The sequence below is a fragment of the Syngnathus typhle genome, linkage group LG20 (assembly GCF_033458585.1).
Source record: "Syngnathus typhle isolate RoL2023-S1 ecotype Sweden linkage group LG20, RoL_Styp_1.0, whole genome shotgun sequence".
Classification (NCBI taxonomy): Eukaryota; Metazoa; Chordata; class Actinopteri; order Syngnathiformes; family Syngnathidae; genus Syngnathus; species Syngnathus typhle.
Window position 1 is genome coordinate 2470043 of NC_083757.1, and position 14669 is coordinate 2484711.

Below are 14669 nucleotides of genomic sequence, written 5' to 3' on the forward strand. Positions count from 1 at the left end.
ATGATTAGTATTATAATATTTATTATTAATATTATTATTATTTTTATTGGTAATTTAATGTAAACGCTTGACAGACACACCTTCCTGAAATATGAGATTTTTTTTTTTGGGTGGTTGGATAAGATCAGCCCGAAGGGAAAAAAAAACTTGTCACTTGAGAAGGGTGGTGCCTCGTCTGTCAAGAAGTTTAAGAATTTGAGACTACACACCTTGACAAACAGAAAGGTAAGGATTTTTACTCTTTACCGAATCAAACATTTTTCTCTATTTAACTTTTGTGTGGCTCTTACACAAACATACACAATATATATATATACTGGTTCCTATTTTTATACATGTAATGGCAATTATTAAGGTTTTTTTTCCTGTTACCCAGTTGTTTGCTACCTTGTGTACTATCAAGTAAAAAGTTCTTGGTTTAATTCGCTTTCATTCTAGTGTGGCCATGGGAGACGTGGAGAAAGGGAAGAAGGTATTTGCATTGAAATGTTCCCAGTGTCACACTGTGGAGGAAGGTGGAAAACACAAAGTGGGGCCAAACCTGTGGGGTCTCATTGGCAGGAAGACGGGACAGGCTCCTGGCTTTTCTTATACACGGGCAAATGTTGAGAAAGGTATGTGACGCTGAATTGATCCTATTATTATTATTATTATTATTATTATTATGTTGTTCTTATTTGAAGGTAGACAGTTTTTGTTTTTATAGCTAACGTGTAAAGGGAGGAGTCATTTGTTTCTTTTGGTTTTGTTTTCCCCCAAGTGTGACTGTCTTCAGAGTTGCAGGTCCGGACAGGCAAAGAAAAGCAAACTAATGCTTGTGTTTGTTGCCTTAGGTATCATATGGAGTGAAGAGACTCTGATGATCTACCTTGAAAACCCCAAAAAATACATTCCCGGTACCAAGATGATCTTCAGTGGTCTCAGGAAGAAAAAGGAAAGGGAGGATATTATTGCCTATTTAAAGGAAGCCACCTCACCAAAATAGATACACAACAATTTCTCATTATATTATTCAATTCCATCTTATTGTGTGTAATGCATATGTTCATGTATGAATTTTATTATCTCTATATGAATTAACTTCTTGCCTCTAAATAATTAAATTGAATTTTCTTACCATATTTTAATTTATTGAGATGCACCTACATTATGATATCTATTAAAATCTTTGAATTATACTGTGCAGTCGTTTCATTGCTATGGCGTGCACCTCCTAAACATTCCACTAGATGGTGCTACCTCCCAGTTTAAGCCACCAGCCGCATAGCAAATTGACATCACTGACAGTCGCATCCCTAATGTGGCACTTGGGTCGGGTTTGCAGAGCCACGAGGATTGCGTTCTGCCAAACTCCACTCAGCAGTGACCTCTATTGGAAATAATTTTATTTTTTGCAATTATTTATATAAGCAAGAAGCTTATATCAAGCTTATTCGGTGGAACTGCAAGCGGTGCGTCTCCCGTTTGCAGTGGACGGTAAGCAAGATGATGACATTGCGATTGTTTAAGATGATAAATGAAAGATAGCACACCAGTGAGCAGCATCTTTATCCCTCAACTTGGGACAGCCTCTTGCGTTTTCATTTTGCACCATTCTAAATGTTCTGGGTGCTTAGCGATTAGTAAATGCATCCAAGTTTATTCCTGGTGCAGGTTGCATGCTTGCATCTGCTGCAGAGCTGCAATACGCTTATGTCACATGTCTCTGTACACGTGTTCATGCACAACAGTTTGAGAAGGCTAAAAAGATGATTTGACATTTTTGCAATAAAATAAATGCAATAAATCGTTTGTTTTTCTAATGCACATAGTATGTTTCTTTTTTTTTTTTTTAACCCAACTTTAAAAGATAAATGATTGACATTTATAGCAATTTGATCCAAAGGATGTTATCATGGCTTCTAAATGTGTCATTTATATTTTAGGATCAAATCCACTCTAAGAATGGAATTGGTAACATTTGCTGTGTCTTTCCACATTCTCGTGAGTCCTACGTGGGCTATGTCCCATCCCTCCTTCATGGATAGATTCTTGACATCCCACTCAGGTAAAATGTTCTAACGTGTGTGTGTGTGGATGACACAAATTGGAGTGTGTGACATTACCTTGATATTTCCTCCAAGTGGTGAGGTTGCTGGCTAAGCCGATGAAGTTTGAGCCCTGCTGTCTGACGTCACCGCCTCCTCCTCCACTCTTCCCGCCACCGCCGCCTCAGCTCTGGAAGCACGGCAAACCTGTAAGTGTCACACACCGACATATTTGCACGGAATTATTTCATCTTGTTTGAAGCTCGACGGGAGCACGTCAGCGCCGGCGGTGTTTCGAGGAGAGGAGCAGGAAAATGAACATCCGGGTTGCCCGGCTGGACCTCCGGGCCCAGCGGGACCTCGTGGCCCAGAGGTGGGAAGGCAGAATTAAATGGACAGATGTCAATCTCGGCACATAAATGCCATGTCATCTTTCAGGGCGACAGTGGACTACCTGGCATAAGAGGACCAAAAGGGGAAAAGGTGCATTTTCAGTTTTCCTCATGCATATATAAAAAATATCATATATAAAAAAAAAAATCTTTTGTCCTTGTCAGGGAGAACTTGGACGTCCAGGGTCAAAGGTGAGCCACTACTCATTTTCCATATGTCATCAGCTCATCTTTTCATGATCCTGGGTTTGGTTGTCCTCACAAAAAATCCACCAACTCATTCTCTCACCCTCCTGAACTATAAATCTCTCTTTCACTTCTTTCTATGCTTTCCTGTTTATTATCCAACAGTCTTGGTACTGGACTCCAGTCCTGCTGAGCAATCCACTTCCACTCCTTAATCTCCCTAAGTGCTTTTTACTCTCAGCCAATGATAAATCACCTCACACAGCAGCAGCAGGAGGAGCAGCAGCAGCAGGTTCGCTGTGTCCCAACAGACTGCTGTTCATTTAATGACAAGCATCCAAATGAGCGCACACTGCTCGCCTCGCCTCGCCTCGCGTGGCGTGGCAGCAGCCTTGGGACCCCCCAAAGCGGGCATCACATGGATGCTTTGTAATGTACGAGGCAACAAAGTGTCCACCACAAACCTCAGGGGTGCCCTTAGAGCCAGCGCAGTCAGCTGGTGTATCTGATTAAGAAGGTCAAACTGTTATTTTCAGGTATTTATGAACACAATCTGCCATTTATTTTTTAAAGGGCCGTACTGGAGCGCCAGGTCTTCCAGGGAAACAAGGACTTCCAGGATGGCCTGGTCCGCAGGGACCCATGGTAAGTATCAACTGTGATTTATCATGTTGAAAAATAACAGCTTGTGTAAAATAAAGCTTGTTGGTTTGTTTTCAGGGTGAGAAGGGAGACCCAGGTCTCATGGGACTACCAGGATTGAGGGGACCCCCAGGAATGAAGGTGAGCACCACGGTGGTCTTTTTGGATTTCATTTTTCATTGTTACATTTCTCTTCTAGGGAATGCCTGGTTTTAGGGGAGAGAAGGTAGACATTTTGAACTATTCATTGAAAACATTTTTTTTAATCATATTTGAAACTTGATTCATTTTTAATGTTGTGAAAAGGGGGACATTGGAAGCCCAGGAATACCGGGATCAAAAGGCGATAAGGTAAAAAAAAAAAAAAATCCTTGCATAGACGATTTATCAATTGATGAGAAAATGATTCATGTCACACATTGTTTAGGGCACGACTGGTTTGCCAGGGATGCTAGGTCAGAAGGTAAGAAATAAAAACAAATAAAGCAGCTGACTTGATTCAATATTCACCTGTACCTTGCTCTTGTCACAGGGTGAACAAGGACCAAAGGGAGAGCCAGGCGTCCCAGGCAAAAGAGGACCCACAGGGCGACCTGGGAAGAGAGGCAAACAGGTGACTTGTATCAACTTGTATGATTTCATTATCTACACACATACTTTCTCCAATATTTGCTTTTTTTTAGGGAGAAAATGGACAAACAGGAGCTTCAGGACTTATGGGCAAACCTGGACCCCCAGGTCCAAATGGTCCCCCTGGTCCACCTGGTCCACCAGCCCCTGGTAGCTGTCACGCAACAAGTAGCGATACACTAACGTTTGTGCTAATCCACAACTGTGCGTCTTGCAGGTCTTTATCTAGCAGGGGAAAAAGGTGAGAAGGGTCTTCCAGGTCCATCTGGTCGCTGTGAGTGTGACACGTTTCTTGTCGCCAACAACGCTCCTTCTGGAAGCTACAAACCCGAGGAGACCCCCAATCAAGTCCCTGCCGTAAAACCACATTAGCAAAAAACAGCATGATTGTCGCCTATCAACCTTGTTTATTTATTTTTTTTTCTGTTTAGATATTTGTGGTGAGCAACGAAGAGGAGCTGGGCCGTTTACATCTAGATCAGGCGATCGCATTCCGGAAAGATCAGAAGGCTCTTTACTTTCGAGATAAAGATGGATGGAAACCCATACAGGTGAGCCATATTTGCAATCTGAATCTACGCTAAATAATCACTATTACGTTTCTTTTCCAGCCTTTCCAGCAATTCCAGTCCACGGAGAAGGTGCCAGATCGAGTCGGTGTGTGCGGGGATGGGAAAGTGCAACCCCAGGATGGAGAGGAATGTGATGATGGGAATCAAATTGTCACTGATTCTTGTCTGAGTGAGTCATATACGTACAGTTGCTTTCCAGTACCAAAAAAAAAAAATCTTAACATTCTTTTTATTCTGCCCATTTTTACCGTCTTATGTTCTGACTCCAGACTGCAAATGGGCTTATTGTGGGGATGGTTATCGACATGAAGGCATGGAGGAGTGTGATGGAAAAGATTTTGGCTATCAGACGTGCAAGTCCTACCTACCTGGGTAAGATTATTGATCGGAGTGCAGAATAGCAAATTAGCATAGCGTTGTTATTGTCAATATCTCAATATCCTCTTCCACAGATCCTTCGGCCAGCTCAGATGCACCGAGTCCTGCGTCATTGACTCCACCGTCTGCAAGTATTTCACCTGAACAGAAACACAAGGTGCTAACGTTGCAACTCCTAATTCAAGGGGGATTCCACTTCATTTGAAGTCATGACCCCTGGATATTACTTGATGGACTGCGAGAGCACCAAGAGGACTCCCCTCTGCTCTGTGCCGTGAGATGAAGAACAGACGGATGTCAGCTTTCGGATGGGCTGTCGATTATTTTGTCGGCCTCAGGGACCTAAGCGGTGCATCTTTTATAATGAGAGAAAACACCTTTTGAAAAGGTCTATAGTATTGCTACCACAATATGAAGAATGCTTTCAACATGTGCAATATATTAGAAATCATATATTTATATACGGTGACATGCTGTGTTATTGCATGGAAATGTGTTTAACCAGTAAATATTGTAGCAAAAGTGTTTACATTCTAAAAGAAATGTCTTAATATATGAGAACGTAAAAAAAGCAATACAGTAGCATGACCCATACATATTAACTATACTGTTCATTTTACATATTAACCAGGTCAATTTTCAATCAAAATACAAACATCAAATCTTTTTTAAATGTTCAACAATTAATAGCCTGTCTGATATTAATAAATGGATGATTAATCCCTAATCAATGTTTCAGAGGTACTGTAAATTGCATAGTAAGGGTTAATGACGTAAACTGTGGGCGGGGCTAGAGGCGGAGAAAGCAGCCAATCAGACGCGCACTTTCCGCTACAGCGCTTACCACGGAACATCACTGCCACGTAGAAGTATTGGATTCTCTCTTCTCTCCTCCCGTGTTCCGAATTTTAATTTTGACGTATTTCCACACTGGCCATGCTGCTACCGGTGTTGAGCTGGTTCTACACCTCCATGCTGAGCGCCGTCTGCGGCGGAGCTCTGCCGGAGGCTGAGGTCACGATCGAAATCCTGCACAAACCTTTCCTCTGTCATCGCAAAACTAAGTATGGAGACATGTTATTGGTGCACCATAAAGGCTTCTTCGAGAATGGTACCATATTTCATGACAGGTTGGTAGTCGCAATACAAGGATTGACATCTATTGAATTGTTGCAGGAAATGGGTGACATGAGTTTTTTTTGTTTCTACAGTCGGGGTGATCCTACTCAGGGTGACAAAGACGCAATGTGGTTTATATTAGGTATCAGGGAAGCGATCAAGGGCTGGGATCAAGGTCTGCAGAACATGTGTGCAGGGGAGAAAAGAAAGTTGATCATCCCTCCAGCTTTGGCCTTTGGGAAAGAAGGGAAAGGTACTGTCACCAACTATCCTGAAGTGATGTCAAGCTTGCTGATTAGATCTCATTCTTTTTGACTTAGGTAAAATCCCCCCTGACAGCACCTTGACCTTCATCATCGAGCTGCTTGACATCAGAAACGGCCCAAGGTCGCATGAGTCGTTTCAGGAGATGGACCTCAATGATGACTGGAGGCTTTCCAAGTCAGAGGTGAAGATATTCAAAGCTTCCAAACAACTGCACACTAATCAATACAAGGAAGCCATTTTATTCCTAAAAAGTTTATTTCCTATTGTAAGCCACTGTATTGTAACTGTATTATGCCCTGGTTTTGTTTTGGCAGGTAAAGCAATACTTCAAGAAGGAGTTTGAGCGTAATGGCTACCCTCCTAACGACACCTTACATGAGAATATGATGGAAGACATTTTTGCCAAAGAAGATGAAAATAAAGATGGCTTGATATCCTCCAAGGAGTTTACTTACAAGTATAAACACGATGAACTCTAAAGTATCTCAGGTTTAAGGACATTAACTTTGCTCTGATTGACCCACATAAACCACAAAATGTGGTTTTGCTGCAGGGATATTATATTATTGTCTAACTTTGTTATAAATGTACAAATATTTGAAAAATACATGCAGCATGGCTTGCTTCATTCTACATTTCAGCAAGGGAAAAAATAGTAACATAATAGATGTTGTCTGTTTTTATTTTTCTATCAAGAAAATAAGATGTTGCACTTGTATATTGTCTCTTAGAATCAATGTGATCAATAAAAGTGACTTTAAAAGTTATTTCATCGCGTTACCCAGAAACGACCAGGAGGTGGCACTGTTGTCCAACATCACAATAGAACTCGAGTAATACTTCCTAATTAAAGATAAGGCTAAACTATCAATCTGTGGACATCAAATTGTAACGGAAATTATTTATTTTCTGTACAGATAATGAAATGCTTGAACCGTTTCAAACAAACCACATCCAAAAAAGGCCTCAGAAGAAATTCACTTGAGACTGAAGATGAGTAGGGAGAGCCCTCCTCTCACTCACATTCAAAACATTCCACTCCAGAAAAGGTCAGAGGTCACATACTGTAGTCCGAGGCGAAGCTAACTCACAATCACGATGCAAAAAGTGTCTGGCTCTTTTTATCCAGGAATTGTGTGGGATGAAGCTCATCTAAGGTGTGACCTGATCCCATGGGGGGTGGAGTTTACTGTTAAGAAAAGATGGAGAGTGCAAAGGAAACATCACACACTGGAAATGGGAAAATAATAAAAGCACTGGGGACTTTTCTGTGCTACTGTACCTCTGTTTTCTTTGCTCGGGTAGATACGTGGGAAAGGTTTGAATTCATCTGGAGGAGGGAAATCTTCCATTGGGTGGAACTGGAATTTGGATTCAAAGTCGTCTGGATGAAGGGAAGAAATCGAGCAGTACATAAAGTGCATATAAAAAGTCTACACACCCCTGTTGAAATGAATGAACTACACATCTTATAAACAAGAGTGCGTAAGATTCTAAGGCCATTGTGATTTACAGGAGGCCCCATCTTGTCGTTCACTCACCCAGACTGTGCAGGTGTCCATTCCTGACACTGGAGGGGGGTAGGGGAGGTGGCGGCGGAGGGGGAGGAATGCGGCTGGACAGCTCAGTGGCGGGAGAACGTGCCGGAGGAGCTGGGGGAGGAGCTAGACGACTGACACCTGCTCACAAGGAGGAGTGTGCCATCAGAAACGTGAGCTTTAACATGAAAAATGCATTTAAATTGGATACGATGTTGCTAGCTCCTGTTCCATTCCGGTTCTTGACCAACCTGCACTTCTCGGCACAGCAGGCGGTCGTCTGGTTGGAGCGTTGCAGGGGTATGACGGGGGTAGAAATCGTAACGCCGGGGAAGGCACCGCTGGAATTCTAGGCGGGGGCGGCGGGAGATTGGATGGGAAGCTTGGGGTGTAAAAACTTGGGAGAGGGGGAGGTGGCGGTCCGAGAGGGCTTGAATCACGCAAGATGGGAAACCTTGCAGGTTCCGAGTGGACAACAGGGAGCGGTGGAGGGAAGAAGGACCAAGAGGAGCGGTCCCCAGGGAGAGAAGGGGGGTTGTAAGTTGGAGGGGGAGGAGTCAAAGGTTTGGCGCTGGGTGTGTGTTGGTAGTGCTGGATGGGAAGCCAGGTAGGCTTTGTCCCGTGAAATGGGGGTGGGCAGGAGGGGAGAGGTGGAGGCTTGTTGGCAGGGCGGTCCTGGAAGATCAGAGGCGGGGGTGGAGGAGGAAGAGGAGCAGAGGGCGGGGCAGGGGGTGTCGGCGGAGCAGGAGCGACCACGGGGAGAGGAGCAAGATGTTTGCTGGCATGAGTTGGCGAGGGCGGGGCGGAGGAGGAGGCGGCGAGCGGACGGGGGCCGATCAAGTCCGCCAAAGTGGGCGTGTTCCACAGCGGCTTGAGGGAGGCCGACGAGCTCGAGCGGGACACTCAAACACACACAAAAGTCTTTTCAACAGACACATTTAAAACAAAAATGAAATCTAATATAGACGACAAGCTCATTCTACCTACCTGGCGTCTTGCCTGCCGACTCTCGTTGCCCGACCGGCCTTAGGGTCGGAAACCCCGCTGCAAACAGTCCACCTAAGGATGGCGCACCTCCACATGGACCATGAGCAGCACCAACATTGCTGGACACATCCGAAGCCTTTGGCTCTGGGAGCGGCAACATACATGCAATACATATTTAGAGAAACTAATGACAAAAATTAATAACAAATCAAGCAAGCATGAATGTTGTGTCTCTTACTATCCACAACAGGGGCACTGCGGTCATTAACGTGCGTAACTTTCTTCAGTCTGGCTCCCTTCTGGATATCGGCTAACAGGGCGCTCCTACCACCTCCTCCGCTAGACTGGACTTTAGGAGCCTCTAATGGAAACTGTGACACAAATAAATATTCAAATAAATTCCCAGCAAAGTAACTATTTTTGTATTGACTTCCCCTTTAAGCTATGGTTCCTCACTCTATAATAAGACTACCGACATTACCTTAGTTATCATACGGTCGCTGTCCACCTGCTGAAACGTAACACTGGGCCTCCATTAATAATGTAAACAACCTCTAGGTGTCGAATTAAGACAATAGGACTAACAGCAACAATCCAAAAGATATATTTTCTTACCAGTGGTGGTGCAACACTAGGGGGTGGCGGAGGAGGTGGCGCCAAAGGAGGCGGCGGTGGCGGGGGTACCGGCATGACAGAGGCTTCACCTGTAGAAGAGACGGCTGTAAAAAAAAAATGCCACCAGAAGCTGCTACTGTGCACGCTAAACACTTTAGCTGACCTCTCCCCGATTCTCTGAACAGGAAGCTCTTTCAGCAGTGCAAAACAGGAAACAGAAAGCGCTCCATCCTCTCTGGAGAAGTTCAAAACATTCCCCCCCACCCACCTAGCACTTTTCACTCTGTCTTCCCACAATGCCCCATGGCGGAGGTCGGAAGAGGAACAATGGCGTGTGTTGTGTGAGAGGTAACAGACTCCCATGCTCTTTAAAGGCTTTTATTTTTATTTTTTTTAATTCCCTGATTGGCAAACAATGACTGCCCTGACTTATCAATAAGGAATTTGCACATCTCTGGTAATTTAATAAACAACTTATGTCCACTATGCAACCGGCAGGCTGTTCCTCCGTTACTATTTCTATCGTGTGTCAGCTATCTTCATAACACTGCCACTGAGGACTTTTCACACTGCTGGCTGTCAAACAGGTGGTAGACACCTCAATATTTATATAATTACAATTAAATATATTTGTACAAAATAATACACTATAATATACATTATACAAGTAATTGTGCAGTTTAGCTAAATTTGTTTCAAATTGTGTTTCAAATGAGACTTTTAAAATAATTTGATGAGCATAAACAGCATGTTAGAAAAATAAACTTGGTCCTACCTTAAGAGTCAGAAGTGAACCTGCTAGTGTTGAAAAAGTCCTCAGCGTGAAGGCGCGCAGCAAACTGACCTCATCGTTTTATTTTTAACCCAACTGGTGGGTTGTTTTTCACTAACCAAAACGGCGTGCAAAAACTTTCAAAAGAAAGGGATTGAGTTTCTTTTTTTTTCTCAAATGTCCACGATGCAGCCTTGAACAGTGGACTATTGATTGCTGTCGTAGTTCTTCCACACTGTGTGCAGAAGTCTAGCGGTGCAATATCACACATTGCAGAAAGGGGCAGGACGCTACATAACTGGGAAGAAACACTAGGAGGGGAAATATTACCAGTCGCAACTAGATTTAATATCGCAATAATTAACACCTAATGATCTACTGTGGTTGGGTATTAAATGATACGGAAAAAAATAATCAGGGACTCGTTATGTAACAAAAATTTTACATGATCCAAATTGCATAATGCAAAACAATGGTTGGATTTTTCTTTTTGTTGGTTCCATTTTAAGGGAAACTTTAACCGTGTTTATATTCCACTGTTGTCACTTTACTATGCAACACTTGACAAGGACTTCTACAAAACTGGATTTTTTAAATTTTATTTTTAGCATGGTATCCACAATGCAGTTGGTTACTGGCACTTAAAAGTTACCAAGCAGTTAATTACAGTGAGATATCATTTTGCATCTGCGTTTATTTTGGCTCAGTGCCATTTGATTGACTTGGCAGGTCAAGCAACTTAAGTTTACGCGCAACAGCACCCCCTGTCGGTGAAATGGTGAAGTGACACAAGTATGCTGCGTGCTCCTCCCTTGATCAGGGAAACAATAAGACTTAAAACCTCACTTTGGCAGACATTGTGGAATAGTTTGAAGGCAATTTAATTACCTTGACATATAGAATTGCTGTAAAGGTGTCACTGACAATGTTGTGGTTTACTCACCTGACCTCCATGCAGGGAGCACATCGTCATCATGTCGTCATCCCAAATCCTGCTGGTCCCTGCAAATCTCAACAGGATGAGCAGTACCATCAAATAAAAGGATGGAACATGTTTAATGGTAGCAACGCTTTAATTTATGTCTTCATTTCAATATTCACAGGTGATCTAAACACAGTGTACCATAAAAACAAACGTCAAACATCTGTGCCGTTTAGCCACAGCTCTGCTCAAAAATCTTAAGACTTCCTGGACTGATCCTTCATTTAAAAATACAAACATAAATCCTAAATTCAATTTAGTTACTCTCCTAACCATTTACAGTTTCACAAACCTTCCAATTGTTTCACAAAAGCATTTTCATAGAAGTCCTTCATTTGCATATATTAAATGTCATTATTACACAGGCATGTTAAAATGTTACATAAAGTGGACACCACACAATCTCACTTGATGGGCTGGCTATCAAAACAAACCTTTTTTTTTTTTTCCCGTGACCTTTCGGACCTCTCTGCTTTTTGTCACCTTCCTCGTCACCATCGCAACCAACCTACAGAAGCTTCTGTACACCTCAAGGGAAGGAAGCCTTTTCCTTCTCATCTTTGTAAAGTCACTTTTATACCTTCCATCGCTATCGATCTCATATGTCGTCTTAGGTCGACGCCACGTTCCCCGTGCCTTTATCTGTCTCGGGAAGGGCTATGCGCGCCCTGCTCTTCACCTTAAAGCGTCCCGAGCGGGATACGTTCATATTTCTGCGGCAAGTCTGCTCGTTGAACAGGGACTCCATGTGGGAGTCGTCGTAGGTCTCGTCGCTGAAGATGCGGGAGCCGTTGGTGCACTCTTGTTGGGACGGAGACTGCTCAGTGGTGCTCTTGGACTTTTCTTGTGCAAAAGGGTCAAAGTCCGGTCCGTACGAGTTAGGGGAACCTGCCTCCTTGCCACCTGCCTTCTTCTTTGGCAGGAAGGCCCTCCACCATTTTGCCTTCTCTGTCATCTTGGTCTGTGCAGAGGAAACTTTCTTTAGTCAGACAATTATTTACCAAAAATTCCTTGTTTATGGATTTTTCCATTTGAAATTTTGACAAATAAAGCCGTTTTTGACATTCAATGAATCCGTTTCAGTTTAAATGCTAGAGATCTGACTGGATTTAACTTGTAAATAACAAAACTACAATTACACTGACTAGTTAGGTCACAATTTCTGGATTTCCCACCTCCGCATCTTGTAAAGCCTTCTCGGTAAAACTGGTTTAATGAGTTGCGAGTAAAGAACAAACCGTGATTCACATGTGGACTCAATGCAAAATAAACTCACCTGAGGAAAAGCAAGAGCTGGCTGAGCTTGTGATGATCCAAATCACGATGAAACTCTTGATTGTGATCTATTTTAAAGCCACTGCCTTCAAACAACTGTGACAGGAATTCTCCAATTGAAACTGGAGAGGTGTCACGCTCCAGTCGGCCGCCGTGCCTCCTCTCTTACCTGGCCGGCGAAAATGTCGTGCCCCACCTCGGTTATTCCAGTCAAATGTCTGAATCCCTTCCTTGATAATTGCTCCAAAATGTTCGTATGAAACAACACATATGAGCTGTCTCTTTCTGCCGACTGAACCAGCAGGTTTCCGTCCGAAACTCTCACACCTGTAGTCACTCCTGATTGGCTGACACACCAAAGTGGTCACGGGAGCACAACACAGGTTAAACTGCTGTGTTGTGTGGGCGGGGTTTGTCGTTGCTGGGAAACTCACTCCACGGGAGAACTACGTCTATATCAGTGACGGATTAAAACAAAAAGGAATCCTTTGTCCTTAAAGTCATCAAAGTCAAAGTCAAAGTCTGCTTCCCTATCCCACGGTGACAAGACATATTACACAATAGACACACAAGTAAACAACGCAATATAAAAAACAAGAAGGCACAAACAATAAATAAGAGTAACAATAAATAATAAATAAATAGATAACACAACGAATAAAAGCCAGTGTGCATTCAGACAGTAAAAGTACAGGAGGGTGTTTCTTTTTCATTTATGTATTTTTGATTTTGTCTTTTTTTTTTTTTTAACCCTTAAGGGACACTGTGGTTTCAAACAATTAAATGTCAAGGTGACGTTTAATTTCACACGGTTATTAAGGGCCGAGGTGCCAGATAAAAAATAGTCTGAAGTAAAATGTGCACAGGTTGCAGGTTTTTTTTTTTTTTTTAACAAGATACACAGGATTTGCACGACTGAAAGCAGAAAGCAAATTTCCTGTAGTCAAAATCATCTAGTATTTCCAATTATTCTTTTTTATCATATCGTCAAGAATAATTGCAACCTTGGAGAATGCATGCTTTGAACTGGACTGATGGATAATGCAGCAATAAACATACTACACTGCAAAAATAAAGAGGCATCTCTTTAAGTAAAGTTATGTGTTGATACATAATAGGAGGGATGGAGGGGGGGAAGGGGGACTCTTCATGTGCTAAGAATAGCAACATGTCCAAGAACTGGCTTCTAATTTGAGGGTGTGTGTGTCTGTTCTAGAGCGTCCATGAGTCAATGTGTGTCTGCAGGGTTAGTGCGTGATGGGTGGTGTCAACATGCACAATTTAGACAGGCGTTGGGAAGAATCCGTTTTTTTTATTCCGACGTAAAGTATACTTCTTAAGGTCTACTGCAAACAGATAATGCAAGTGACTCACTCTGATGAGTGTTGATGGAACAAACCAAAATCCACAGTAATCCATTCTTCCATTTTCTATAGTGCGGGTTAGCTAGCTCACTTTGGGCAAGACACACGGGACTGGCCGTCAGCCGGTTGTTTGCATGTTTTTTTTATGTATGACCAATTATCATAAATTATTATGTATTCTTATGATTCAACATCAGAATTTTCTGGCCTGTAGCTTCTCTTTCATCTTCCATACTACTTTGAGCCTCTTTTGTAATTTAGGGCCTTATAAATAAACTTGAACTAGTTTATCATAAGGCCATTTTCTGTATATTGTAATAAATTCTCCAATGAATGTTCACTTCAATGAATGGCACAGCTGTCTGGGCTCTTTGTCTGTCACTGAACATGTAAATAAATCTTAATCATAGTGCCCATTTGCCAAGTTTGTTACTGTCAAAACGATACACCTGAAGTGAACAACAGGTTGAGCCGAGGTGTGCGAGCCATGGGAACGAGAGCGGAAGGCAGCCAGTTGGACTGGTAGGGTCAGCTTGCAACACCTCAAAGGAGGTGAGCATTTACTGTGGTTAACAACTGTTGTGATTTCCAAATAAGTCACGCTTTTTTAGCTAACACAATGTAGGCTTATGAAAGCCAGATTTTCCCATTCAGTAACAACTATTGTAGATCGAGGCATTACATAACATAGTAAAAAAAAAGTCTCTGTATATTTAGGTGGAGTCGACTGTATTAAATTGTCTGCTTTTGTTTATTTAGACACTTGTCATTGTGGATTTCTGGAGTTTTTAGATGTCTTTAAAGAGCTGAGATTTGTTTGGATCTCTAAACATGATCTAGTTTTATTTCAAAATGTCATTTTGCTATTAATCACAACATTAGTCAGGAAAATAATATCCACACCCAGGTACACTTTGATGGTG

General features: G+C 42.5%; 5 protein-coding genes across 6 annotated transcripts; 3 read left to right on the forward strand and 2 right to left on the reverse strand.

The window, feature by feature from the left end:
• Positions 1–98: 98 nt before the first annotated feature.
• Positions 99–1178, forward strand: LOC133144648 (cytochrome c iso-1/iso-2-like). Its single transcript, XM_061267513.1, has 3 exons — positions 99–225; positions 439–614; positions 834–1178. Exons 2-3 carry the CDS (start codon positions 446–448, stop codon positions 983–985), a joined length of 321 nt encoding a protein of 106 aa, XP_061123497.1. The 5' UTR covers positions 99–225; positions 439–445; the 3' UTR covers positions 986–1178.
• A 139-nt stretch (positions 1179–1317) lies between these two features.
• On the forward strand, positions 1318–5554 carry wu:fc38h03 (acetylcholinesterase collagenic tail peptide). The gene is made up of 17 exons (XM_061267510.1): positions 1318–2047; positions 2124–2236; positions 2290–2400; positions 2466–2510; positions 2585–2611; positions 3179–3250; positions 3326–3388; positions 3447–3473; positions 3554–3598; positions 3675–3710; positions 3780–3860; positions 3931–4027; positions 4095–4234; positions 4309–4428; positions 4489–4618; positions 4719–4821; positions 4902–5554. The coding sequence occupies exons 1-17, from the start codon at positions 1906–1908 to the stop codon at positions 4969–4971; spliced, it is 1422 nt and encodes a 473-aa protein (XP_061123494.1). The 5' UTR covers positions 1318–1905; the 3' UTR covers positions 4972–5554.
• A 73-nt stretch (positions 5555–5627) lies between these two features.
• LOC133144647 (peptidyl-prolyl cis-trans isomerase FKBP14-like) lies at positions 5628–6980 on the forward strand. Its single transcript, XM_061267512.1, has 4 exons — positions 5628–5957; positions 6039–6199; positions 6267–6394; positions 6528–6980. The coding sequence occupies exons 1-4, from the start codon at positions 5764–5766 to the stop codon at positions 6690–6692; spliced, it is 648 nt and encodes a 215-aa protein (XP_061123496.1). The 5' UTR covers positions 5628–5763; the 3' UTR covers positions 6693–6980.
• Positions 6981–7099: 119 nt separating this feature from the next.
• wipf3 (WAS/WASL interacting protein family member 3) lies at positions 7100–10440 on the reverse strand. Its single transcript, XM_061267511.1, has 8 exons — positions 10129–10440; positions 9354–9442; positions 8977–9109; positions 8739–8882; positions 8003–8653; positions 7755–7892; positions 7496–7597; positions 7100–7402 (listed from the first exon to the last, which is right to left on the reverse strand). The coding sequence occupies exons 2-8, from the start codon at positions 9426–9428 to the stop codon at positions 7362–7364; spliced, it is 1284 nt and encodes a 427-aa protein (XP_061123495.1). The 5' UTR covers positions 9429–9442; positions 10129–10440; the 3' UTR covers positions 7100–7361.
• A 739-nt stretch (positions 10441–11179) lies between these two features.
• Positions 11180–12739, reverse strand: LOC133144569 (uncharacterized). 2 transcript variants are annotated; one of them, XM_061267372.1, is made up of 2 exons: positions 12384–12739; positions 11180–12068 (listed from the first exon to the last, which is right to left on the reverse strand). In XM_061267372.1, the coding sequence occupies exon 2, from the start codon at positions 12060–12062 to the stop codon at positions 11718–11720; it is 345 nt and encodes a 114-aa protein (XP_061123356.1). In that variant the 5' UTR covers positions 12063–12068; positions 12384–12739; the 3' UTR covers positions 11180–11717. The 2 variants fall into 2 exon arrangements, with proteins under 2 accessions (XP_061123356.1, XP_061123357.1); XM_061267373.1 differs by having other exon boundaries at positions 12283–12384.
• Between the last annotated feature and the right edge of the window lie 1930 nt (positions 12740–14669).